Source organism: Sus scrofa, chromosome 2, assembly GCF_054392235.1.
Source record: "Sus scrofa isolate SSC_HxYL_T2T_F1_AM1 chromosome 2, Sscrofa_HxYL_maternal_Yorkshire_Landrace_v2.0, whole genome shotgun sequence".
In the NCBI taxonomy this organism is placed as follows: domain Eukaryota; kingdom Metazoa; phylum Chordata; class Mammalia; order Artiodactyla; family Suidae; genus Sus; species Sus scrofa.
In genome coordinates, this window is record NC_139384.1 from 88095786 (window position 1) to 88122701 (window position 26916).

The 26916-nt window shown below is 55.8% G+C and overlaps 2 protein-coding genes across 5 annotated transcripts; one reads left to right on the forward strand and one right to left on the reverse strand.

Annotated features, from left to right (window-relative positions):
- The first annotated feature begins 4578 nt into the window (after positions 1-4578).
- On the forward strand, positions 4579-11188 carry PRSS57 (serine protease 57). Its single transcript, XM_021084295.2, has 5 exons — positions 4579-4691; positions 4968-5121; positions 5525-5669; positions 7786-8049; positions 9144-11188. The coding sequence occupies exons 1-5, from the start codon at positions 4613-4615 to the stop codon at positions 9294-9296; spliced, it is 795 nt and encodes a 264-aa protein (XP_020939954.2). The 5' UTR covers positions 4579-4612; the 3' UTR covers positions 9297-11188.
- On the reverse strand, positions 10287-16248 carry FSTL3 (follistatin like 3). Of its 4 annotated transcripts, none has more exons than XM_021084296.2 (5): positions 16042-16248; positions 14510-14695; positions 12191-12406; positions 11362-11589; positions 10287-11271 (listed from the first exon to the last, which is right to left on the reverse strand). In XM_021084296.2, the coding sequence occupies exons 1-5, from the start codon at positions 16142-16144 to the stop codon at positions 11216-11218; spliced, it is 789 nt and encodes a 262-aa protein (XP_020939955.1). In that variant the 5' UTR covers positions 16145-16248; the 3' UTR covers positions 10287-11215. The 4 variants fall into 4 exon arrangements, with proteins under 4 accessions (XP_020939955.1, XP_084869703.1, XP_084869704.1 ...); XM_085013577.1 differs by lacking the exon at positions 16042-16248 and adding an exon at positions 14803-15098; XM_085013578.1 differs by having other exon boundaries at positions 10287-11589.
- Between the last annotated feature and the right edge of the window lie 10668 nt (positions 16249-26916).

The following is a 26916-nucleotide window of genomic DNA, read 5'->3' on the forward strand; positions in this document are numbered from 1 at the left end:
TGCAACCTATACCAGCTTATGGCAGGGCCGGATCCTTAATCCACTGAGCCAGGCCAGGGATCGAACCCACGTCCTCATGGATCCTAGTTGGGTTTGTTACCACTGAGCATAACAGGAACTTCCCCGTCTATTTTTTATTTGTTTGTTTTTTGTTTTTTTGTTTTTTGTCTTTTTGCTATTTCTTGGGCCGCTCCCGCGGCATATGGAGGTTCTCAGGCTAGGGGTCCAGTCAGAGCTGTAGCCACCAGCCTATGCCAGAGCCACAGCAACACGGGATCTGAGCCGCGTCTGCAACCTACACCACAGCTCACGGCAATGCCGAATCGTCAACCCACTGAGCAAGGGCAGGGACCGAACCCGCAACCTCATGGTTCCTAGTCGGATTCGTTAACCACTGCGCCACGACAGGAACTCCCCTGTCTATTTTTTAACCCCTCTGAGCCACACTGTCCCCTGTGTGTGGACAGAGTGACCACACACAAAGGACTTGGAAAACGGCCTGGCACACACTGGCTCAAGGGTTGGCAAACTTTTCTGTAAAGGGCCAGATAGTATCTTCAGCATTGCGGGCCAGCCACTGTGTCGCAAGGTCTTAGCTCTGCTACTGCGGTGCAAAAGCAGCCAGAGGTAGCACGTGGCCACATCACTGGCTGTGTGCCAATAAAACTTTATATACACAACAGGCATGTCCACTTGGCAGTTCCAGCTGTCCTGACATCTTCTGGGCCCTTGGGCTTCAGAGGGGTCTTACTCTGGGCTCTGTGTGGGCCCCAAGACCCTACTCCTCCTCCCCCATCGCTGAGCCCCCACACACCTCTCCGAGCCATGACTCAAGCCTCAAGCTCAGGCTTGAGTCCCCCTCCCCTGCCACAGCCTCCCAGGTCTCCCTGTCTCCTCACTCCCCTCTACTCTCACTTTGCATAGCTCCCCAACGCCCTGCAGCCTGGCCCTCGAGGCCCAGCCAAGCCATTGACACGCCCTGCCTTCCCCTGCCCCTGCCACACACTGTCCTGTGCACCTACTGTGCCTCCAGGAGACCTCTCCCCACTTTCCCACTTTTGCTGGGTCTCCTAGCTCTAACCCCCTCCCCTATGCCCCTAGCAACTCCGGTAACTCATTTCCCACTTAATTCTGCTGCAGACAATGTCATCTCCCTGCATTAGTTCCTGCCCATCTGTCCCCAGGGCAGGGATCTGTGTCTTCCTGCTGCTGTGTCCCCAGCACACTACAGTGCCCATACCCAGCAGGCGCTCCATAAACACTCAGGAAACGATGCGCATGTGTCTCCCGCTGTCTTCTGTGATCCTCCCGGTGGGAAACATGCTACTGTCCAAAGGTGGTCATGCCCTTGCCCCTCAGTCTGGGGCACATCCTGCCCCATCTTTCTCCAGAGCTCATCCAAAACTGTCACTGACTTGGCAAGCCATCCAAAGCCTGCATGGAAAGACACTTCAGGGCCCCAGTCCTGGAGTTCTGGGCTCAAGAGCCTCTGCTGCTCCAGACCAGCTGGGTTACCCGCTCTGGGCCTCAGTTTGAGAAACAGACACACTGAGCTTGGTCCCTGGGAACCTTTGGGCCAAATCTGCGGCATATGGAGGTTCCCAGGCTAGGGATTGAATCAGAGCTATAGCTGCCGGCCTACGCCAGAGCCACAGCAATTTGGGATCCGAGCCGTGTCTGCGACATATGCCACAGCTCACAACAATGCCAGATCCTTTACCCCACTGAGCAAGGCCAGGAATCGAACCCAAGTCCTCATGGATACTTGTCAGGCTCGTTACTGCTGAGCCACAGTGAGAATTCTGATGACTTGGAACCTTGAAGGACGGTTGCTGGTTTCATAACTGCTCACCAGCCAAGAAGGAAGCAGGCCAGGCTGCGGGTAGAATCGGCCCCCAGCAGAGGCAGTGGGAGCTGGCCTGAGGCTGCAACTCTGGCCCCTTCTTTCCCTCCCTGTGCAGCCTTGGTCAAAGTACTTACCCTCTCTGTGACTCTGTTTCCCCATCAGTAACATGGGGACAGACACATTACCTACACCTTGGGTTGCTCTAGGGCTGAATGAGTTCCACACATCTGCTATTTGCAGTAATACTCGTACCCACCCCCAGGGGTATGTGGCCAGGGAGAGTGACCGAGGTCACGGGGCATGGCAGCAGCAAGGCAGCCCCAAGGGTCCAGAGTGGACAGGAGCCCCCAACATGTCCCAAGGAATCATCTACCACCAGCCTTGACCTCCAAGGGAAACGTGGGGCCCGGCCCTGGCTGGAAACAACTTTCACATGGACCTCGTGATTCCCTTTTTCCTCCACGTTCAGGGCCCTGTTGGTTTCCTGCAGCTGTAACACATCCCTAAAAACTCTGGAAGCTAAAAAAGGCAAGAACTGATTCTCCCTGGAGTCCCCAGAGGACCCAGCCCTGCCTGCACCTGGGTTTAGCCCCATGACGGACCCCCTAAGTGGAATCCTGACCTCCAGGACTGCCTAAGAATCTGTCTTTGTGGTTTGAGGCTGCAAAATTTGTGGTGGTCATGACAGCTGCTGAAAATACTTAGTCACTTAGAAGTGCCAGGCAAGTGGGAGAGCCCAGCAATATTTGGAGGCACAACGGGAGATGCCCATTCACCCAGCCTCGCCCATTCACCCAGCCTTGCCTATTCACCCAGCCTTGCCCCACAAGGTCCCTGTGAGGTGAGGCTGTCTGCAGCGGCAGGCCTGGTGCTGACCACCAGGAGGTTTTCCGAGGAGTGGGCTGCAGTTCTGGAGGGCTCCAGCCTCAGTGTCCCATCCCCGTACCTCCTGCAGCAGAAGCCTCAGCACCTTCCGGGTGGTCCTGGGGCTCAACCCTACATAGGCAGAGCCCTCTGGCATTCTTCCACACAACAGGGATATACTCTACCCACTCTGGGACACCTCAAGGTAGCTGGGCAGGTAGGGCCAAGAGGGGCAGCCCTACCTCAGAGGGAGGAAGGAAGGAGCCAGGCTGGAGAAGGAGCTCAGGACAAAGCCTGGAGCTCAGGGAGGCCTCATACCACTGTCATCATTACTGTAATTATGATTATTATTCCTGTCTCTCTGTCTGCCTCTATCTCTCTCTCTTTTTCTTTTTTTAAAATCTTTTTAGGGCCACACCTGCAGCATATGGAGTTCCTAGGCTAGGGGTTGAATTGGAGCTGTAGTTGCCAGCCTACACCACAGTGGGATCCAAGCCAGGTCTTCGACCTACACCACAGCTCAGCTCACGGCAATGCTGGATCCTTAACCCACTGAGCAAGGCCAGGGATCGAACCTGCATCCTCATGTATACTGGTCAGATTTGTTTCTGCTGAGCCACTACAGGAACTTCCTCCCTCTCTCTGTATCTATCTCTCTCTGTATCTCTCTGGGCCTTTATCTCTCTGTCTCTGCCTCTCCTCCATGTCTCTGCCCCTGGGTTTCTCCCACCTCTCTGTCTACCCCAGTCACTCACCAGCAGGAACCGTGCTCTGCACCCATGGTTGGGACACGGAGTGATGGGCTGGGAGCCCCTCTATCCCAGGTGCTGATGGAGGCCACTGTGGTCCTCCAGGCCCAGCATCCAGGGTGCATCTCTATGCCTCTCGTGTTTGGGGTGAGCCATGGGCCCTGCAGCCCGTATTTCACAGTGGGCAGCGGCCACAGAGCCTCGATTCCCTCTCACAGCATAGCGGGCTCTTCCCTCTGCGGGGTAACTTCCCCCACTCCAACCTCCAGTCCTTCTCCGTTGCTGTACAGGACCCCCTGGCCTCCAGATGGCCCGCTGCGTCTCCACCTTATTGACTGATGAGCAAGGGCTCTCCAAGGCAGCTTAGGGCTTCCCACCTGTGTGTCCCTGGCTCACCAAGGCCCTGCCGCTCCCTCCCTGCTCTGAAGCCTCATGGCTCCCCAGTGTCCCCTCCTCTTGGCCCCACTTTCAAGGACTGAATTGACCAGACAAGTTCGGTGTGCTCTGGCTACCAGATCCTGTTCTTTAGCCGTGAACCCAGATCACCGCTTTCATGCCCCCAAGCTGGAGAAACGCCAGTGGTGGTGGTGGTGGGGCTTTGTCACATTCTGCTCCGTCCCCAGCACATACTGTACCAGAGACTGGTATACCTTAGGTGCTCAGTATGAGCAACAAAGGCAGCGGCAATCACAGGGCTTTCCTGGGAAAACAGGTTGAGGCTGGGACAGGCAGGATGGGACCAGAGCCCTGCAGCCTGGAACTGCCCCAACCCTGTGAGGTCACTGTGGGCTCCAGCGCTGCCCCCTGTGCACCAGAGATGCTGGGGAAACCGAGGTAAGCAGCATAGCGCAAGTGATCTCAGGGGTTGCATGGCCTGGCAGAGCTAGGACAAACACACACACACACACACACACACATGAACATGTCTCCTGCCTCCCCACCCCCGTGGAATTACCATTATCAACAACCCCACGGCAGGAGAATCATCCTGCTTTCTGAGACACTGGCTCAGAACCGGGTGTTGCTGGCAAGGCCTGGAGGGGCCTCCAACCACAGGCCACAGCGCAGTTCCCTCTTTCCTGGCCGTTGGGAAAGGGTGGGGTTGGGGACCTGCCTGCAGAACTCTCAGGGGAGACGCCGGCTGGTGACAGCCATGGCGCCCCGGGCAGGGGGCTGGGACTGCCTGCTGCTGGCTGTAACCATTGCCCTGATGCTGCGTATGAGGCCCCCAGGTAAGGACCCCCCAGACACCCCCAGAACCCCTTATGGGGGCTCCAATCAGGAAACCCCAGTCCCCCCATGCCCTCCTCCTGCAGCTACTCAGATCCCAGACAGCTATTGTTCTCTGGTCTCAGCAGGGGTCTTGGCCAGGCCCAGGTTTTGTGAGGTCCTGACCCCCCTCCAGCAGACTCCAGGGCATCCTCTGGGCATCTCTGCCTCTTTCTCCTCGAGGAGCCTGACCCCAAGCCCACCTGGGCTGCCCGACATGCTGCCCACTCTGCCTGCAGGCTCCTGGGCAGCCCACATCATTGGGGGCCATGAGGTGACCCCCCACTCCCGGCCCTACATGGCGTCCGTGAGCTTCCAGGGCCAGCACCACTGTGGGGGCTTCCTTCTCCAGGCCCGCTGGGTCCTCTCGGCTGCCCACTGCTTCAAGGACAGGTGAGCGCCCCTGCCAGCCTCCCCAGGGGTGGGAGGTGATGCTCTGGTGTGGGCGGGAGGGGGGTTTATGCAGAGGGGCCCCTCAGCTGCGGGGTTGCCAGGCAGTCCTGACTGTCCATGGATGTTATAACCCTTACGTTCAACCTGAGTATATGGTTATAACAATTACTAACATTAATATTGAAATTATTGGAGGCAATACTATAATTGAGGTGGAAATTAGAATAATTGTAATAAGTATGATTATATTCATTCTATTTTTATAATAAGGATTACAACTAATATTGCAGCTATTGGAGTTAATACCATAATTGAAGGGGGAACAGCTTTGCAGATGGGGGGACACACACGCACTGGGCGGCCCTCACCCTAGCCTGGCTCACTAGCCCCTCCCACCCCACAGAGACCCCCAAACAGGCCTGGTGGTGCTGGGGGCCCATGCTCTGCACACCTCAGAGGCCACACAGCAGGTGTTCAGTATCTCAGCCGTCATCATGCACCCTAAGTACCAGCCCATGACCCATACCAGTGACATCTGTCTGCTGCAGGTGAGTTGTTTGTGGGGGGGGGTGGCGGGCACCAGATGCACATATAGCCTGTCCCTGGCCACCTCATAATGGCCTGACCTGTTTTTAAAACAGCTGTAAGGGAGTTCCTGTCATGGCTCAGCAGAAATGAATCTAACTAGTATCCTTGAGGACGCAGGTTCTATCCCTGGCCTCACTCAGTGGGTTAAGGATCCAGCATTGCCGTGAGCTGTGGTGTAGGCCAATGGTGACAGCTCTGATTCACACCCTAGCCTGGGAACCTCTATGTGCCACGAATATGGTCCTAAACAAACAAACAAACAAAAGAATAAAATAAAAACAGTCGGAAGAAGGGGAGTTCCCTAGTGGTCTAGGGTTTAGGGCACTTTCATTGCTGTGGCCCAGGTTCAATCCCTGGTCTCACAACTGAGATCCTACATTAAAAAACAACAACAAAACAGCTGGAAGGACCCTGTGAGCAGTGAGTCAGGTCACATCCCTCCTCTGCCCTCTGTGCCTCCCACACTCTCCCCCTGGACCCCCATTTGAGGAAGACCCCCTGCTCGCTGAGCCACCAGCCGTCCCGTAGGCCCTCACCTCTGTGCCTTTGCACCAGCCGTGGCCCTGCTGGAGCACTGTCCCCCACAACTCTGCGTGGCTTTCAAGTCTTCACTCGCTTGTCCCTCTCAGAGGACCTCCCTTGATCACCTCCCATCCTGCAGCTGCCCCGACCCCCCAGCTCTCCTCCCCATCACACCTCAGTGCCCAGTGTGGTCCACACCTGCTGCCAGCAGCCGTTCCATTGGCTCCGCCTCTGTCCGTTATCATCACAGCAGGTGTTCAATGTTCATGTGAAGGGGAAAAAGGAGACTCCAGTGCTGTCTGAGCCCCCAGCCCCCAGCCCCTTGGTCCCTCCGTGTGGGTTTTCCTCCCTCTGCTTGGACCTCTAGCCGCTCCTCTGGCTTGGGGAACCACCCCCGAGCAGCTCCTGTCCAGGAACCCCACATTCAATTCCAGGCACTCCCAGGGTATCTTTTTACAGGAAGACCATCCCAAAACTACCCTTGAAATGTGGTTTAAAAAAAAAAGAAAAAGTCAAACAGGAGTTCCCACTGTGGTACAGTGGGCTAAGAATCTGACTAAAGTGGCTCAGGTTGCTGCAGAGGCATGGGTCCAGTACCCACCCTGCTCTAGCACAGAGGGTTGAAGGATCCAGCGTTACCACAGCTCGGATTCAATCTCTCAAGTCCTGGCTTGGGAACTTCCATGTATCACAGGTGTGGCCATAAAAAAAATTTTTTTTTGAGTAGAGGAGACACTCAACAGGACAAAAATGGGCTGCTAGGAGCAGGAGCGCCTGGGTGTGGATTTTACTCATCTATGAAACCCTAAAGCTTGGGGCCTCTGCTCTGGTTCACCCATCCCATTGTGTAGATGGGGAAATTGAGGTTGGGGGTGATCAGAGGTGTGCCCAAAGTCAGGGAGTGAGTACCGAAATCATTGGCCTGAGTCATTCATTCCATCACTGTTGACCGAGCACCAGCTGTGTGCCAGGCCGCTGGGGACATACCAGGAACAAATAGCCCCAGGGCTGGCCCTTTCTGAGCACCTAGTGTAACCACGTGGCAGCTAGGTAAAGTGGCCTTAACAGGGGCACATGGGAGCCCAGAGGAGGCGCTCATCCTAGTCTGGCAGTCCGGGAAGGCTTCCTGGAGGAAGTGATGCCTGAATCCTAAAAGCTGTTTGGGAAAGGTGGCCCAGGTGGGGGTACAGTGTTACAGAGGGGGGGACCAAGGGGACAGAAGTAAATTTATTCTGGCTGTAGGGTGGGCGGAGAGGTTTTATCCCCTGTCCTGGGGGCAGTGTGGAGCTACAGGTGGGCTTAGAGCAGGGAGGGAGAGGCTGAGTAGAAGGGTCCTTTGGGCAGCTGAAGGTGTAAGGCTGGAGGCTGGGGAGGCCTGATGGGTCTGGGCACACGGTGGCAAAAGCAGCAGGGCCTTCTGACAGACTAATATTTGCTGCCACTGATTTCTCGCCATGACGCCAAGAAGAGACCAGGTGTCCCAGAAAGGCAAACAGGCAAGAGCAGTGGTGGGCACGGGAGGGAGGTTTCCTAAACTCAGCACTCCCCCTGCAGTTGAACAGCTCTGCCATCCTGGGTCCAGCGGTGGGGCTGCTGCAGCTGCCACGGAGGGATGCCAGGCCACTCAAAGCCGGGGCACCCTGCAAGGTGGCCGGCTGGGGCTCCGTGTCTGACTTTGAGGAGCCACCTCCTGGACTGATGGAGGCCGAGGTCCAAGTGCTGGGTCTGGATGTCTGCAACAGCTCCTGGAACGGGAAGCTGGGCCCTGCCATGCTCTGCACCCGCAGCAGGGACCGCCAGCGTCGCGGCTTCTGCTCGGTAAGATATACGCTCTTGGTACTGCGTGCTTGGACGGAACAGGGAAACCAAGACCCACAGAGAGGGGCAGAGCTGAGCAGAGCCTTAGGGACTAAATGCCAGCTCACCTCTGACCAGATGGGCCTTGCCTGAAGCCCTAGAGGGGCAAGGAGTTGCCCCGGTTACAGGGCTGCCACATGTGGCTGTGCAGGTTGCGCACTACACAAAGAGCTAGATTTGTGTATTTAAAAGCAACGTCAGTAGGGGGCAGTAACAGATCTCAAGGAAGAAACTCCTGCTCCTAAGACCTTGTACAAATTAATGGCAAATCTGGCCTTGGTGCCAAGGGAGAAACTCAGCGTGAGGAGATCTTTTATTCCAGACAAGAGAGTGCCGTGGTTCACACTCTGGAGCCCAACTGCCTGGGTCCAAATCCAGACTAAGCCACTTGCCAGATGTGTGGTCTTGGAAAAGTCACCTCTCTTCTCAGGTCCTCACTTTCTCTATCTGTAAAACTGCTGCATGAATAGTACCTACTTCATAGGGTCAGAGCCAATTCCAAACGGCAATTGCAATGATAGGTCTGGGAGGTGAGGGAAGAGGACAAAGTAAGAATTTTAGGGTGAGTATTCAGGGTGGCCTCTCTGTGGAAAGGACCTTTGAGACAAGACTTGGAGGAGCCTTGAGAAGATCTAAGGGAAGGTCTGTCAGGCAGAGAGACCAGTCACAGGGCTGCTGTGGACCGCTAAGCAGGTAGTGTACTGCACAAGATCCTCCAGCCCTGTGTATTCATACAAGAAGCGTCCAGCAGGGGGCAGCAACGGGTCTCAATGATACTCAAAAGCCTAGAGGTTGAACTTGGCTTGCTGACGTCCTGCAAGGTAGGCTGGCATGGCTGGAACCAAGGAGTGGGGGGAGAGGAGGGCAGACAGGTGGGTTGGGGCCTGGTCCTCGAGACCTTAAAGGCTGAGGTGAGGCGTTTACTCTTCGCTGTAATAGCCGTAAGAGGGTTTTGAAGCAGGGAGGGTCCTGATCAGAGTCACATGAGGCAGCTCTCCTTAAGGAAAGTGAAGCCCAGAGAAGGACCCTGACCTCACCTTTGCCTCCACCTCCAGGCTGACTCTGGGGGGCCCCTGGTGTGCAGAAATCGGGCCCACGGCCTTGTCTCCTTCTCTGGCCTCTGGTGCGGCGATCCCAAGACCCCCGACGTGTACACACAGGTGTCTGCCTTCGTGACCTGGATCTGGGACGTGGTTCGGCGGGGTTGACATGACCCCCTGCCCAGGACCTCTGGGGTCCCTGCAGGAATTGCCTGAACCACAGCAGTGCTGGGTACACAGATAAGATGGCAAACAATGCAAACAGCTCCTTCCTGGAAACTTCTGAGGCTGGAATTTTCTCCATCCACCATGGAGGCCCCCAAACCCAGAGAAGCATAGTGTGTGTGTGGGTGGCGGGGGGGGGGCAATCAGTTCCCAACAAACAGGGCAAAATAAGCAAATAAACTGTGACCTGACTAACCAGACAGGACAATCTACGTCCAGGGCCCACCCACATTCCTTCGAGCTTCTTGACCTCAGCGTGGCTAAGAGTCCAGCTCCGCCACCCCTTCCTTGAGGGACCTGGACCACAGGTCCCAGGGCTCCTCTCCACCCTCTCATCCCCTCCCCATGCTGACCCCTCTGGAGTTACCTACACCCCCTCCCCCCACAGCCCAAGCTCTGGACAGCCTCCCAGTCTTTGCCCCCTGCCTGGAGCGCCAGGCTGAGAGAGGGTGGGGTCTCAGGTTGGCCTGGCTTCATGGGAAGCCTGTCCTCACCCTCTGAAGAGTGCCTGGAGCAAACTGTGCCGGCTCATGGCAAAGCTGCATGGGGCCCAGCCAGTGCTATTCCTAATCGTGTCAACGTCTCTGTTGTACCTTTAGCCTTTCCAGACCAGGCCTCCATATCTGGACCCTAAGCCAGCCAGCTTCTTGGGGCAGCCCTAAGTATCCTAAGCCAGCTTCCCTCCCTTGCCCCTCCTACCCACCCCTAGTCCTCCCCGGGCTGCTGACCACAGCCTGAATGTGGACACTGAGGCCCAGAGACCAGAAGCAGCTGCCCCAAGGACGTATGATTGCGCCTCTCCCCTGGATGCTTCCAGAGCCCCCAGGCACCACCATAATAGCACTCCAGGCCCAGGTGCTAACCCCCTCCACCGAAGTGGGGGCACAGAGGCTCAGAGAGAGAGGGACAAACCAAGGCCTGGACATCCCAAGATGCTTTTTCAGTGTTTATTTCTTTGGTGGGATAGGCAGGACCCCAGGGGGTAGGTTGCCTTGTCGGGGTGCGGGTGGGGGCTCAGGGTAAACCCACTATTCAAGGGCACTTTCTTGGTGTCACAGATAAGGCACTTCCTGGAGGCTGAGAAGGACGAGCACCACTGCCCTACGTTCTGAACTCGTGGAGCTAGGCTCCTGCTCCACTGGGCCCCAACCTCAGGTCTGAGCCTCCAGTCCACACACAGGCACAGGTGACACACAGCAACAGCCCAGGCAGGTGAAGGGAATCCAGCTGGCAGGCGAGGAGGGTCCAGCTGGGCACCGGACCTAGCGGCCTGGCCAGGGCAGGATGTGGGGGACTGAAGGGTCCCAGGTGTGGACCCCACCTGTGGACAGGGCAGCAGGCACTCACACCAAGGGGTGACCCATGGATGCAGAGCTCCAGGATGCCAGATGTGCAGCGGGTCTTGGCATCTGCACCCCACCCTGAGCCAGTGAGCAAGCCTAGGTGGGTTGGGCACCACAGGACATGGTGTTCATCTGGACAAACCCAGGCCTTGGATCCCTCTCACCTCCTGGCTCCTGTTTGAGAAGGCAGGGTGTCTCTTCATTACTTGCTGGCAGAAAATCCCCAGCCCTCTCAGGGGCCATGATAATTAACAGTTACCCCCAAGGAGCAGAAGCAGTGGGGTCCTCCTGGGCAGTATGGTGCCTGGGGTGCAGGTGCAGTGCCATCCACCCACCAGCCAGGCCCCCAGGCCTCCTTCCCCAAATCCTGCCAAGATATCGTAGGGGGAGCACCAGGGCTCCCAAAATGGTACCAGTCCAGGCTCTGGGGAGTGTCCGTCAGACATAAATTAGACTCTGCTGTGGCAATAAATAAAATGGGGAGACCTTGAACACCAGGCCCAGGCCGGCCCCACAGGCTCACACAAAGTTCTCTTCCTCCTCCTCCGACTCAGCATCTAACAGCTCAGGGGTGCCTGTAGAGTGGGAGGTACAAAGAGAGAAATAGGAGAGCGGAGAGGGGCTGGGGGCTAGACCCCGCCGCTGCTCCCCGCCCCGCGCCGCACCTGTACAGCTGCCCGGGTGACGCACGCCGATGGAGCGGCCCAGGAAGCAGGTGGCCTGGCGGAGGTGGCATGAGGACATGTAGGTGACGTTGTTGTTGCCACAGAGCTCCTGGCCAGGGCTGGAGGGTGCGGGGCAGGGTGCCGCGCGACACACCACGCAGTGCGCGCTGCCCGTCTGGTCCACGACGCACGATTGCGGCCTCAGGCACACCACGTGAGCGCACGATTCTACAGGTGAGGAGCCGGGGCAGGTCAGGTACATTCCTCTTGACCCAACAGAGCCCCAGGCCCCTCCCCGGAGCGAGCAATAGGGTCCAGCAATAGGGTCCCACCCTCAGACCCGCCCCTCTAGTCGGGCCGGAAGCCACTGGCCTTCCAGGAGACCCGCCCATACACTCAAGATCCACTCTCAATCCCGCCCCCACTCCCTCTGCGCCAACAAGCTCCTGAGTCACACACACCCATATCTCTCACCCTGGATGAAACCCAGAACCCCCTTTCCAAACCTGAACCCAATTCTCCCTCATTCCCGACCGCACAAAAGACCTAATCTAGTGACACTTCTGTTGGAGCAAAACAGGCCCCCTAGGCTCCGCCCACCACCAGCCCCGCCCCAATTAGCGAGACAACGCCCTTTGGGTAGCCTGGACTTTAGACCCCGCCCTCACGCGCAGCAGTAGCGGCCCCGGTACAGCCCACTCGGTCTGGGTGAGCGGGCTTCACGCCCCGCCCCCACAAGACCCCGCCCCGACGTGCTGCTGCAGCAGCCTCTTACAGGTTGCTCAGGCTCTGTGGCCCCGCCCCTCCCGCAGGCCCCGCCCCGACGTACTGCGGCAGCGGCCCCGGTACATGACGCGCAGGTCCGGGTGGCCGCGGCAGCGCGCGGCGAGCAGCTCGCATTCGTCGCGGTAGGTGGCGCCGTCGGAGCCGCAGACCTGCAGACGCGCCTGGAGCCCTGCGCAGTCGGGCGCGCACTCGCAGCGCGGGCGGCCCCCTAGCATGCGGCAGGCCTTGCCAGGGCCGCACTCCACCCCTTCGCACGAATCTGTGGACACAGGACACGCGCGCGTGGGCTGGGGCACGTGGCCGAGGCCGGAGGTCCCGTGCCCCCGCCGCCTGTTCTGAGCGATAAGAGGCTATGCCGGAGTCAGGGGCAGTCCAGAGTCGGGGCGCACGAGAGAGGGGACTGGGGGAGGGACCATTAGGGCGAGATTCAGCCACAGCCCGGTTGGACCCGGATTCGGGGCTGCTCCTGGGGCGGGGTGGGGGAGGGGTCTGTTGGGAGGCGGGGCTCAGTGTGGGCAGGAGGGGGTGCGTCTCGGTTCGGAATTTGGGGGTCCGGGAACCCGCTTCCATCCCCGGTCCGGCTCTCGCTCCGCAGCTGGGCCATCCGCTAGAGCTGACGTCTGTTCCCTGATTTACGCGCGTTTCTGGGAAGGCCGGCGGGGGGCCGGCTGCGTCAGCCCGGGGAGGGGGGCGGGGGGGCTCGGGGACTCCACCCCGTCCAGGCGCGGGTCTGGGGAGGACGGGTAGTGTCTGTTCCTTGTGCCTGCCAGGACCTCCCTGGAGGAGGCGTCGGGGAGGGCGGGGCGTCGACCTGATCTGAGGCTCATTTCCTGGGGGCGGGGGCTTTGCCACAACCCGAGCCCTCTGAACTAGGGGTTACCGCCCCCGCAGTCCCGTTTCTCAGGTACAGAAACAAGCCTTTTTCTCGGGTCCCCGCCCCAACTCAGGCCCCACAAAAGGCTATTTCTTGCCTCCCAACTGCCCCCGCGAGGTGGTGCCTTTTTCTCATCGTTTTACAAAAGGGGGACACTGACGCCCCATCACAACTGTGAGTGGGGAGAGCCAGTACACCTCGGCATGAGAACCCCAGACCAGACCCGATGGACCCCCAGTCCTGTGACTTGTGGGTCTGGAGGGCCGTCTCTGAGCTCGAGTTTGCATTTCAGCCTCAGTTCCCTGTGTGTAAAATGGGGCTAATGGGGAAACCCACCTTATTGGGTGAACATAAAATGATGGATGCTCCGGAGAGACCAGCCTGCGCCCTCCCTATGTCCCCCTGCCAGGGCATGTGGGCCGCACCTGGGAGCCTCCCACACTGCCCGCCCACACACACATCTGGAAACGCTCCCTTCACTCAGGCCAAAACGGAAGTGGCGGGGCTGAATTCCTGTCTCCTAGACCAGATTTGGGGGGGGGGCAGGGTGTCCTGGACCATCTCACTCCCCCGTCAGGCACTTTCTGAAGTCTGAGGGCTTCTGGAGGCAACCAGGGCACATGGCAGTTGAGTTCAGGACCACCCAGCCTGGCTGATCTGGGATTAATCACATCCCAGCGGCCAGCCAGGATCCTCAGCTTGGCCTGCAGGTCTACAGCCCTCAGCTCTAGCCTCCTCCCTGCTCCTGACCCCACCCATCAGGATCTGATCCCAGGACAGGGTCTCTGCTGATGTTCTCCATACTTTTTCCAGCTGGCAAACTCCTAATCATCCCCTAAAACCCTGGCTCTAGAGCCCACTTCCTTAAATTCATTCCCCATGTGCCTCTGGGTCCTTGAAGGCTTAGCCTTGCACAGGGAGCTGGGAAGGTTCCCAAGCCCTTCTCCAGGTCAGAGAATATGTCTTGACTTGGTCATTCATTCTGCCTTCAAAGAACTCTCTCTGATGGAGGAGGCAGCATGTCACAGAACATGGTCTAGAAGGCAAATGCTTGTTAAACATGCAGCTGTGGCCCTAACCACAGACCTGGAATCTGTGGAGTTAAGGGCAGATAAGTGTTTGGGAACAGAGTGTGGGGTCACAAACCCAAATGGCCAGTTGGGGAAAAATCCACTTTCTAGTAGTTAGGTGTGAGTACTTCCACTAGGTGGAGTGCTGGTGGGAAAGGCCACCCAGGCAGGTGAGTGAGGACCTAGAGGCTGGAAAGGAAACTGGGGAGTCCTTGGAGCTTCTTGAATCCCCAACTGCAGGAAGCTGAGGCCTGGGAACCTGAAGGCCCCCAACTCCTCTGAGCTTGGGATCCCCTCCACAATCCCTCCTGCCAGCAGCCTCAAGCTCTGTCTACCTCCTGAGACGGGGAGCTCACTCGTAGCTGTCCCGCGTTTGACTACAGTAACCCTGGCCTGTGGCGGGTGCCCAGGGTCTCACCTTTGCAGGGGAGGCAATGGACGAGGCCCAGGAAGCCCAGGAGGCTGATCTTGTTCCCCGGGTGGGTAAAGTTGGACCAGGCAGTGTCAATGTTGCCAGATGCACAACACTCAGCCCGGCTCACGTCCGTCTTCAGCACAAGGCTGCAGGTGGCCTCTCGGCCCTGCTGGAGCCAGCAAACCCCACCTGCAGACAAGGGGGCAGTTCCTACCAGGCCAAAGGTGCCCTCCAGTGTCCCTCCCAACACTCAGGCCTCGACCTTCCACCCAGCTCCTGGCCATGGGGATACATACAGTTGGTACTCAGTGACTGGGGTGGCGGGTGATCTGCCCCCAATCTGTGAAGGAGGAGCGGAGAACTGCCCAGGTGTCCCCACTCTGGCTCCAGATTGTTTTGAGATCCTTTCCCTCTATGCTCCAGCCCCCACACTGCTCCACTGCCAACCCCCACCCATCTCGGGAAGCTCTCCCCCCTCCATCCAGGCCCCCGGCCCAGGCCTGGCATCCTGCCCAACCAGTCAAACACCCAGAGCTGGACATGTCAGGGTCAGTGGGCCCTGGAGCTGCCTCTCCCGCCTCTGCCCTCTGTCTAGACAGCGCCCGAGGGCACGAGGAGCCCCCTCGCCTGGCAGCCCCCCCTCTCCTGGCCCGCCTCTTACTCACTCCAACTTGGGAACATTCCCCTTGCATGAGCTCACTGTCTCCCCGGGGACGCGGCCTTCGGGGAGGGGGCTTGGCGCTTCCCTCATTGCAGGACTGGGGTGGGGCTGCAGGGTGGGATGGGGGGCAGATGCCCTCAGTTTATGCACCGTTAAGTGGGGGCAGGAGTGGCCACCAGCCCCCATTCCGGAGAGCTCCGAGGCTCCCGGGCACTGTGCTGAGCACCTCCAGGGACCAGCTCTGGATGCCCAGCACGTTGGCACCACCTTGTAAGAGGGGAAACTGAGGCCAAGAGTGGGATGTGACTTCCTTGGCCTCTCTATCTTGGCAACAAGTGGTAGGTATGAGATTCCAACAGCCTGCCTGCTTAAGCCAGAGACCGGGAAGATCTGAAACACAGCTGGAGGTCCTAGTCCAGCTACCAGCCCTGCCTCTCCAGGTCCAGGTTCAAATCCCTGCTTTGCCACTTAGAAGCTGTCTGACTCTAGTGTCTCAGTTTCCCCATCTGGAAACCGGGTGTAAGAGTATCCACACTGTTGCATAGATTCTAGGAGGGCGGAGAGAGATAGACACCAAGCACCCAATAAATGTTAGCAGTCAATTGTGACTAGATTCTTGATACTTAATTGTGAAGGAGTCACATCTGTTCTCCTGACCTCCTGGTGACCCTCCTTTGGGCCTTTTGGGACTGGGGGAGGGGAGCCCCAAGCCCTCCCGGATTCAACCTGCAGCGGCCACGGGTCACCGCTCTTTGCCCCCTTGCTGCCACCGCCGCCGGCACCCCCCCACCCGACATCAATCCCGGGGCCCGCATTCCGGGCAGGCCCACGTGGGTGGCCCGCCCCACCCGCCCCTTCCGGCCACCCCACTCACCGGGCGCGGGGTCCCCAGAGCCCACGGAGCCCACGAAGCCCACGGCCCATGCCAGGGCCCCCCAGGGCAGCGGCCACAGTGGCCCCGGCGCCCCGGGACGCATGGCGAACGCAGACGCGGCGGCGGCCCCCGCGTCGGACGCGCGGGCGGGCGGACGGCAGGGAAGGCGGCGGCACCGACTTCCAGCGCGCGGCCGGCGCTCCCTATAAAGGTCCCGCTGGCTGCGGGCGGGGCGGGGCGGGCTGGCCGGGGCGGGGCGCGTGAACGGCGGGGCGCGAGAAGTGTCGCGCGCGATGTGGGCGGCAGCTGGTGAGGGGCGGGAGTCTGACCTGGGAGCCGGCCCGGTGGGTGTCAGTTTGAGGTGTCGCCGCGCGTTTTGAGGGGGGGCTTCTCCTCTAGGCCCTGGACTGAGCTAACCCGTGACCCACGGGGAGCGCGACTGGGGATCCGTGCACCACGTCGTGTTTTGCATGTGGTCACTTGTGTGGCCAAAGTGTAGGTCTGGGGTCCTGGCCAGTCTTCCCTGCCCCTACACGTGGACACACCCAACACACCCAGGGACCACCTTGTCCCAGCCATTCCCTCCCCCCAGGCCACCCAGCTGCTGGAGCCCGTGGGCACAGCTGGGTGTGAGCAAGTGGGGGAAGGGGCGGGGTGGAGAGAGACCCAGAGAACCAAGGGTCTTGACAACATCGCTGACAGCAATAATCATACCACAGGACTTTCAAAGTGCCCACTGTTCCTGGCCTTTGCCCCTCACGCCCTGAGACTGCTGCTCCCCAGGCCTTTGCACCCAGGCACCCCTCCTCACACACACCAACAATCTGCCGCCTCCTTTCCTCTAAGGGTCAGTGCTCCCTGTTCTCCCTGCCCCGGAATCCTGGGTTTCCCACAATTTATTATGATGACATCAGTGTGGGCCAGGGCACTGGGGCCACAGTGCAGCAGAATGCTTTTCCTGTTTTGGAGCTGATCCCTTCTATCTTGGGGGCCTCCCAGATTGTCAGGGCACCTCGAAGTGCTCATGGGTCCTGTGCAGGCCCTCTGTGTTTCCAAGAAATGATTAATGACAATCTCCTGGTGGCAGGAACCACTGGGGAGGTGCTGGGGTATCAGTTTGACCAAGGCAGACCTAGTCCAGTCCTCACAAGGTTTGTAGGGGTCATAAACAACAAAAGACATAGACAAATTAATATATAACTTTAAAGAGTGGTAAATGCTTTAAGGAAAATTAAAGTGATTGAGAACAATTGGTTATCTCCCAGGGCCACCTATGCCTCATTGCCTCCTCAATCCTACATCTGTCCCCTCTCCAGGTATAGAAACAAGATCCAGGAAGGTACAGCCCCTCCTCTGCAAGACCAAGATCTGCTGCCAGCCAACACCATGCCCAGACCCCTTCCTCCTCCTTAGCTACCCAGCCTGACCCGTGTCCCCTAGCCAGTGCCAGGGGCCACATTACTTCCTAGCAGCACTGAGGGAGGGCATCCAACTATCTCTACCAGGCCTTGGCCTCTGACTGCCCGAGGAGATTCTCCCCTGGTTGGGAAATGGGGCAGGAATGAGCCTGTGTTCTCACCAAGGGTGTGCGGGGGTTAGACAGTGTGACCTTGGCCGAGACCTGACCCTGTCCTGAGCTGTGCAAATAAAAGGGCCATTGTTGGCCTGGTGTGGGTTCGAAACCTCGGCCAATGGCCAGTGGCTTTCTGCTTCCTAGCCTGGTGTGTCTCCCCAGCTCAGAGGCCGTGCTCTGGGTGACCTCAAGCATATCACTAGCCCTCTTTGGGGACATCCTCTTTTTACTGTCTCCCATTCGTGTCCCCCTCTCTATCCTGACCAGGCCTGCACCCACTGCCCAGCCCAGGTGCCTGTAGTAAGTCCCCTCCCGTGCACCATACCCATCACAATTCCCCGTGGCCCCTGCTCAGCAGCCCAGGGAAGGAGACAGCCACCGTCCAGGGTCATCAGAGCTGTGATGGAGGATGCTATACCTGACTCAGCCTGGGGAGATCAAGGCAAACTTCTCAGAAGAGATTATTTATTTATTTATTTGTCTGTGGGTTTTTTTTTTTTTTTTTTTTTTTTTTTTTTGTCTTTCTGTCTTTTTAGGGCCACACCCACGCAGCATATGGAGGTTCCCAGGCTAGGGGTTAAATTGGAGCTGTAGCCACCAGCCTATGCCAGGGCCACTGCAACTCGGGATCCGAGCCGTGTCTGTGAACTTCACCACAGCTGTCGACAATGCCGGATCCTTAACTCACTGAATGAGGCCAGGGCTCAAACCTGTGTCCTCACAGATGCCAGTCAGGTTCATTAACTACTGAGCCACAACGGGAACTCCTATTTGTCTTTTTGAAGGGCTTTTTAAGGGTTCCCAGGCTAGGGGTTGAATCGGAGCTACAGCTGCCCGCCTACACCACAGCCACAGCAACACAGGATCCAAGCCACATCTGCAACCTCCACCACAGCTCACAGCAACGCTGGATCCTTAACCCGCTGAGCGAGGCCAGGGATCAAACCCACATCCTCATGGATACTAGTCAGATTCATTTCCACTAAGCCACAACAGGAACTCCAAGAAGAGGTCATTTAAGTAGAATTAGACTGAAAAGTGAGGGAGAATAGTGTTGGGAACAGAAGTAATGCGATATTTCTAAGAGAAAGCCTGAATACAGCCCCTGAACCTTTGGGTCCTAACCCCCAGACCGTGTGACTATGTCACCTTCCCTGGCAAAAGCACTTTGCAGGTAGGATTCAACTGAGGACCTTGGGATGGGAGATGACCCTGGGTTATACACGTGGGCCCGGCATCATCACAGGAGCCTTAAAAGTGGAGATCTTTCCCTCCTCAGTCATGAGACTGAGATGCAACATGAGAGGGACTTGGGCCATTTTTGGCTTTGAAGATGGAGGAAGCGGCCTCCAGCCAAGGAATGTGGGCGGCCTCTAGAAGCTGGAAAAGACAAGGCACAGATTCTCCCCTGAAGTCCCCAGAAAGGAATGCAGATCTGCCAATACCTTGAAAGAGATTCACATTTGACTCTGACATCCAGAATTGCAAGAGAAAAATTTGTGGGTTTTGCCACCAAGTTTGTGTCCATTTGTTATAGCGGCTGATAGGAAGGGGTGCTGCATGCCAGGTTCAGTGTTGCAGTGATAATGGTCCCTGCCTGGATGGAGACAAACAAGGGAGTGGACATATGAAAACCATGGCAGGATAGAGACCCTGGGAGCAGGAAAGTTGTTGGGTCTCCAAGGAGGTGACTCTGAGGCCTGGAGGGAGAAGAAAGCCCATCTTGCTGAAGCTCTCTCCATGTTGACCTGGCCACCTGTGAACTCTCTGTGCCTCCATTTTTTCATCTGTAAAAAGGGCACAGATCCCAGTACTGCAGATTCCAGCCAGGACACCAGGGACAGTGCCTGGTGCACAGCAGTAGCGTGATGAGGGTGTGGGTGCAAAGATTTTTTTTTTTTTTGTCTTTTTAGGGCCTCACCTGCGGCATATGGAGGTTCCCAGGCAAGGGGTCCAGTCGGAGTTGTAGCTGCCAGCCTACACCAGGGCCACAGCAACGTGGGATCCAAGCTGCATCTGCAACCTACACCACAGCCCATAGCAACGCTGGATCCTTAACTCACTGAGGAAAGCCAGGGATGGAATCTGAGTCCTCATGGATGCCAGTCAGGTTCGTTAACCACTGAGCCACAATGGGAACTCTTTGTTTTTTTTTTTTTTTTTTTTTTCCGGCTGCATCCAAGGCATATGGAAGTTCCTGCGCCATGGATTGAACCTGCACTGCAGTTGTGGCCAGCACAACAGCTCATCCTTAACCCGATGCACCACAGGGGAACTTCCAGAGATTCCTATTCATTAAGAAATGGGAGCTCCCATCGTGGTTCAGTGGTTAACAAACCCGACTAGGATTCATGAGGATGCAAATTCGATCCCTGGCCTCTCTCAGTGGGTCAAGGATCTGGCATTGCTGTGAGCTGTGGTGTAAGTCACAGATGTGGCTCGGATCCTGCATTGCTGTGGCTGTATAGGTTGGCAGCTACAACTCCGATTGGACCCCTAGCCTGAGAACCTCCATGTGCCTCGGGTGCTGCCCTAAAAAGACCAAAAAAAAAAAAAAAAAGAAAGAAAGAAATGGGGGAGTTCCTGTCATGGCTCAGTGGAAATGAGTCTGACTAGTATCCATGAGGACATAGGTTGGATCCCTGCCCTGGCTCAGTGGGTTAAGGGTCCAATTTAACCCCTAGCCTGGGAACCTCCATGTGCCACAGGTATAGCCCTAAAAAGACAAAACAGACAAACAAACAAAAAAGAAATGGGGGAGATTTCTTCTTGTGACACAGTGGAAACAAATCCAACGAGTAGCCATGAGGATGTGGGTTCATTCCCTGGCCTCCTTAGTGGGCTAAGGATCTGGCATTTCCATGAGCTGTGGTGTAGGTTGCAGATGTAGCACAGATCTGGTGTGGCTGTGGTGTAGGCCTGCAGCTGCAGCTCTGATTCAGCCCCTAGCCTGGGAACTTCCATATGCCACAGGTGTGGCCCTAAAAATAATAATAATAAAAAAAAAGGCATTTCCTGAAGTTCTCTGGTGACCTAGTGATTAAGGATTCAGCATTATCACTGCAGTGGCTCGAGTTCCATCCCTGGCCTGAGAATTTCCATATGCCGCAGGTGCAGCCAAAAAGGAGGAGAAGGCGAAGGAGAAGAAGATGATGAAGAAGAAGAAATGGGTTGGCATTTTGCCTTTCACCGCCATACATTTTTCAGGGGCATAACTGAGGCTGGAGTAAAGAAAATGACTTTTCAGGAGTCACAAGCCCAACTGGGTCAGCAGTGGAGTCAGTACCAGGTAAATTCTAGGTTTGTGAGATTCTAGGACTTGTGTGCTACACCCTGAGGCAGGGCTGTGCCCTCTCTGAACTGGACGGAGTGAGCCCCCAAGTTGTGGCTGGCATCCCCCCCTTCTGGTCCCATCATCAGCTTTTCCTTTGGGGAATCGTCTCCTGCTCTCCCAGCTCAAACATCCCCAAGAGTGGGTGCCAACCAAGTCCAATCAGTTAGAATCATCTGACATTCACCAACCAGGCGAGTCTGTTCTAAGACTTTTGCTGAGAAAGGGACACCCACTTCTTGCCTGAGTTTTAGGGTTTCCTGTGCTATTATTGGAGGTCCTGTCTCCAGCTGTGCCTGAACTCCTCCTCCCCAGTATGATAAACCTGGTTTAGGAGTTCCCTCGTGGCTCAGAGGGTTGAGCATTGTCACTGCTGTGGCTCTAGTTACAACTATTGCACAGGTTGGATCCCTGGCCCAGGGACTTCTGATTGCTGAAGGTGTGGCCAAAAAAAAAAAGATAAAGCTGGTTTAATGGGACTTTTCCGTCACTTGGAGTGTATAAAACCAGTTTACAATAAGCCTTTGCATATTTTATCTGAGAAGACCCTTTAGAACGCAGAGTTTTGCAGGGGCTGTAGGAATCACACACACCCTGAAGTGTCAACCACTGTCTCTAGGATGCAGATCATGGCCTGGTCCAGAACGCTCAGGGTCACTTGATTCCATATTACTTAAGCCAGAAGATATTTGTGATTGACTCCACATCAACTTAAGTCTCTGCAGCTCTCGGACTAGACTTGAAACTCTCCAGGCTCTGGGAGGCAAGGCCTTGCTGGTTCCCTAATGGGCTATGTGATGATCACTAAGGCAGTACCAAAGACTTGGCGGCGGCAGATGGCATGGTAGAACTCTAAACAGAGCTGAGCCTTATAATGCCCCAATAGGATGTGCCCTCCCTGCTCCAGTAGGGTCCATGGCTCCCCATGGTTCCTTGATGGATCCAGGTTTGTCTGCCTAGCTTTGAGACTCCTCTTTCTGAGTTTTCTCAATCTATGCCCCATCCCACAGCTACTATTCCATGTTGCCCCCCCAGTGTCCCACCCCCCAACCCTCTTCCCTCCAAAGGGTCGAGATTTTGCGCACAAGCTGGCAGCCATGTTTTCAGCAGCAGGCAGGGCCTGCCCTCAGCCCAGAGTGAATCCTGATTGGCTGAACAGGGTCAAAGTGAAGTCAGACACAGTCATGTGATCCAGCTCTGGCCAATGGCAGGAGGGATAGCCAGCTGGGGTTGAGCTTCCAGGAAACATAAAAGTCAGGGATGGAACCTGGATCCTCATGGATACTAGTTGAGTTCTTAACCTGCTGAGCCACAACAGGAATTCCCAGGCTGTGTTCCTGACCCTGGCACACAGTCCATCTTCCATCAACACCTGTTACTGAATGCTTGAATGGTGATCTGCTTCCCTACCAGGCAGAGATGGTGGGACCACACCCCTTTCCCACCTTTCCATGGTGCGGGCAGAGGGGGGGAGTCGTGGTCAAGCCTTGAAAGCTGCCACCTTGTGTAAGTGGCTCTTCCCTGGACCTTAATTTCCCCTTCATAAAATGGGGAGAATTGTGGTTATTTCCATCAGGGATGGCTGGGCGAGTGAATATATGTGCGCGGTGAGTGCATGGCAGCCCCTGTTGACCACAGCAGGGCCCCAAGGGGTTTAGTCTCCCCAGGGATGTGAGAACGAACTGCCAGGGGACCCCACTGCCTCGCCATCCCCCATCTGCACTCCTTCCTCGGCCCCTGAAACTCAGAGGGGCTTTCTGATTTGTTCCATTCATTCATCTTCTCAGCCCTTCTGTGTTTGCTCAAGTCCCTAGGGCTTTGTCTCCACGTCACAGCCGAGGCATGTCCCAGTGTTAGGACTATACCAAGACAACACCATGCAGACAAGCAGCTGTGCATGGACAAAACTGTGGCTTTTTGTGTCCACAGCCTCCAAGGTCCCAATTTGCTAAATTTGCTGCTGGGCGCTTTAAGAGAGTGGCCTGACATTAGGAATACACCTGGTCGCATTTGAGCTAAAGGGGCTTGGAGCAGCCACTTTGCCAAAAACTTCACAGAGACACAGAGAGAGAGCACAATACCTTAACCACTGGTGTGTCTGGCTCAAGGATGCACCGGGCCCTTTGTACCACTCTGACAACTTTTCTGCAAATTAGAAATTGTTAAAAAAATTTTTTTTTTTTTTTTTGGCCGCGCGGGGGCGTGTGGAAGTTCCCGCGTCACAGCAGCAATCCAAGATGCTGCAATGATCTTATCCCACTGGCCACAAAAGAATTCCTAAAATAATTTTTGAGCGGTACTTCAGAGGCATTGATCAGGAGAGAGGGAAAGAAGGCATCTGTCTCTCCTACTGCCTTCCAGGGTTCCCGTCTAGACGTCTTATTCCTGAAAGATCCCTTGAGCCGGTAGAAACGAAGGAAGTTTGATATAACAGGATTGTGGCTGCCCCTCCCCCCAGGGGGAGTGGCTTGGGGGACATCGGAGGTTCTGGGACGGCAAGGTCCTGGGTCCTGATCTGGGTATGGGTGACTCAGGGGTCCATAAAAGGCCATTTGAACAGAACTCCGGGGAGTTACTGTGTGGGTGTCAACAGCATAGCTAAAAACAAACCAATTCCAGAAATCAAAATATATTAATTAAAAAGTGAAAAACAAAGGGAAAAAACACAACTCTGAAGGTAGCAGCAAAAAAAAAAAAAAACTTTAAAAATTTAGGAGTTCCTGTAGTGGCGCAGCAGAAATGAATCCAACTAGGAACCATGAGGTTGCAGGTTTGATCCCTGGCCTCGCTCGGTGGGTTAAGGATCTGGCATTGGCATGAGCTGTGGTGTAGGTCACAGATGCAGCTCAGATCTGGCATTGCTGTGAGTGTGGTGTAGGCTGGTGGAAACAGCTCTGATTAGACCCTTAGCCTGGGAACCTCCATATGCTGGTGTGGCCCTAAAAAGACAAAAAAGACCCCCCCAAAAAAAAACCTTTAAAAATTTAAAAACAACCCCCCACAAATGCAAAAGAAAAAAATAGAAATAAAAAACACAAACCAACAAATATAGATTTGAAAAAAAGACAGAAGTCAAAATACTAAATATGGGAGTTCCCGTCATGGCTCAGCAGTTAACAAACCCTACTGGTATCCATGAGGATGCGGGTTCAATCCCTGGCCTCGCTTAGTGGGTTAAGGAGCCAGCATTGCTGTGAGCTGTGGTGTATGTTGCAGGCACAGCTTGGATCCCGAATTACTGAATTCCAAAGGATTTGTTTCTGGTTTTGTTTTTGGCTGCCTCTGTGGCATATGGAAGTTCCCCAGCCAGCAGGGATCAAACCCACACCACAGCAGCGACAATGCCAGATCCTTAACCTGCTGAGCCACCAGGGAACTTATCACTAACTGTTCTTTATTCAAGACTCTTTTGAGCACCTATATATGCTGGGTACTGGCTTCACCTATTAGGAGATGCCATTGAGAACTCCTGGGTCTGGGGACAGCTGTGGGGTGAAGGGAAGAGGACACTGGGCAGCTGGGTGCAGAAGAGGATGGGGGCTCCCCAGGAAGGGGTCGGAGCAGCCTCTTGAGAAGCAGGGAAAGAGAAGGAACAGTCAGAATGGCACCCCCAGATTTCCCTATTGGCCTAGCAGTTAAGGACTCAGTGTTGTCATTGCTGTGGAACCGTTTGATCTCTGGCCTGGGGAACTTTCACATGATGCAAGTGTGGCCAAAAAAAGAAAGAAAAGCAAGGTACTTCCATACTCTTAGCATAGGGCATGACCAGGCAAAGGCCCTGAGGTGGGATCCAGTTCAGACCACTTTTGAGGGCCAATGAGACTGGGTTGGGGAGGGTAGGAAAGGAGCAGATGAACTCAGGGCAGCAGCAGGGCCCAGTGAGGAAGTGCCTTGGGTACCCACAGGTGCCCCAAGCCTAATCCAGTCTCAAAACTCTGAGAGGTAGTTTCTGTCATCTGCCCAGAGAGGTTAAGTGAATTACCCAGAGCCACACAGCCAGTGTGACTTGGTGGGATTTGAATGCATGCTTGCTGACTCCAAGGTCTCTTGGGCAGTACCTCATAAACTTATTCACAATAAATGTCTCTGTTGTGAGACAAGCCAGGGGTTAGGCATTAGAGGCCTGAAGCAAACAGCTCCTCCTGGGATCTGGGATGGGGGTGTGGTGTGCCTGGATTCCCAGCAATGGGGTGGGGGGCGCTCTCTGGTGGTCAGAGCAGGAATGGCTTGGAATCACACCCCAGCCTTGAAGGATACAAGATGGTGGCTGGCATTCAAGTCCTTGTTCCTAGCTTCTTGATATTCAAGATATTTTATGCACGGGCTCCAATTTTTAATTTCTTGACACTCTGGCTCCAGTGCTCCCTTCAGCAAGAAGCCCAATTCCAACGAACTCCTATTCATTCCCCAAAGCTCTGGCTCCAGTGTCCCTTCTCTTAGGAAGTCCTGTCTGTCTCCGGAGGCAGAACCAAAACCACCTTAGGGACTCATCCTCTGGCTCAACTTCATAGAGCTGGGGTGTCTGTAACCAGTTCTGTCTCCTCCAGCCATAGAGTATTTCAGAAAACCATTTTCATTGCCTGTTGAGCCTGTCATTTCCCCTGATGTGTCACCTAGCAAAGGGTCTGGCATACAACAGGAGCTCAATGAATATTTGTTGAGTGGATAAAGAAATAAATGTAAGGGCGTTCCCGTTGTGGCCAAGCAGTAACAAACCCAACTAGGATCCATGAAGACACAGGTGCTATCCCTGGCCTCACCCAGTGGGTTAAGGATCCATTGTTGCCATGAGGCTGGCAGCTACAGCTCTGATTTGATCCCTGGCCTGGGATCTTCCGTATGTCACAGGTGCTGTCCTAAAATGACAAAAATAAAATAAAGTAAAATAAATGATTGGTCTGGAACTAACCTCAGCAATGATCTTGGCCTGCTGATTAATTTGGGGGTTGGGGTTAGGTTTTCTGTCCTCTGCTCACCCCAAGGTGCATCATGGGAACAAGGCCACACCTGGAAGGCCTCAAATTTTCTTTCTTTCTTTTTTTTTTTTTGTCTTTTTTGTTGTTGTTGCTATTTCTTGGGCCGCTCCCGCGGCATATGGAGGTTCCCAGGCTAGGGGTTTTATCGGAGCTGTAGCCGCCGGCCTATGCCAGAGCCACAGCAACGCAGGATCCGAGCCGCGTCTGCAACCTACACCACAGCTCACGGCAACGCCGGATCGTTAACCCACTGAGCAAGGGCAGGGACCGAACCCGCAACCTCATGGTTCCTAGTCGGATTCGTTAACCACTGCGCCACAACGGGAACTCCACCTCAAATTTTCTTATCCCAGGCATCACCCTGAGGCACGGGAGGCCAGGCCTCCTTGATCCAGGATTGGGCCTCCTGTCTCCATTCATTCAACAAGTGTTCATGGAATGCATGTGTGCATGAGTTTAGCTCGGAAGAAGATACAAAATCGCTTCTGTTGTGGACATGTCCCTACAGTTTATCAGGTGGAAACAAGTGCCATTGCAGAGGGCGCCTCAACAGGTGAGACATATAAGCAAAGACTTGAAATGTCTGGGGAACGGTGCACCAAGCATGGGCACAGCCAGTGCACAGGCCTGGAGGTAAGAACGCGCTGGAGCGTCCCAGGAGCAGTGAGGACAGAGAGGTGAGAGAATGGTGAAGCAAGTAATAAAGGAAGTTGGGGCTTTGCAGGTTTGTAGATGAGTTGCTCAGGCCTGCCCAGCTCAGGCCCCGCCCCCGCACTCCCTGTAGCCCCGCCCCCCGGACCCGACCCGCCCCCAGCACCCCGTTCCAGGTTGCCTAGGCGACTCGGCTCTTCCCCATGCAGACTCCACCCCTCGGCCTCCTCCCGCAGCCTGGCCCCACCCTGGCCTGGAGCCCGCTCCTAGTTTGCCCCTCGGCGGCCACCGTCGCGCAGGCAGCTGCCTGCACCTCTTCTGCCACCCCCTCCTAGCCTCACGCC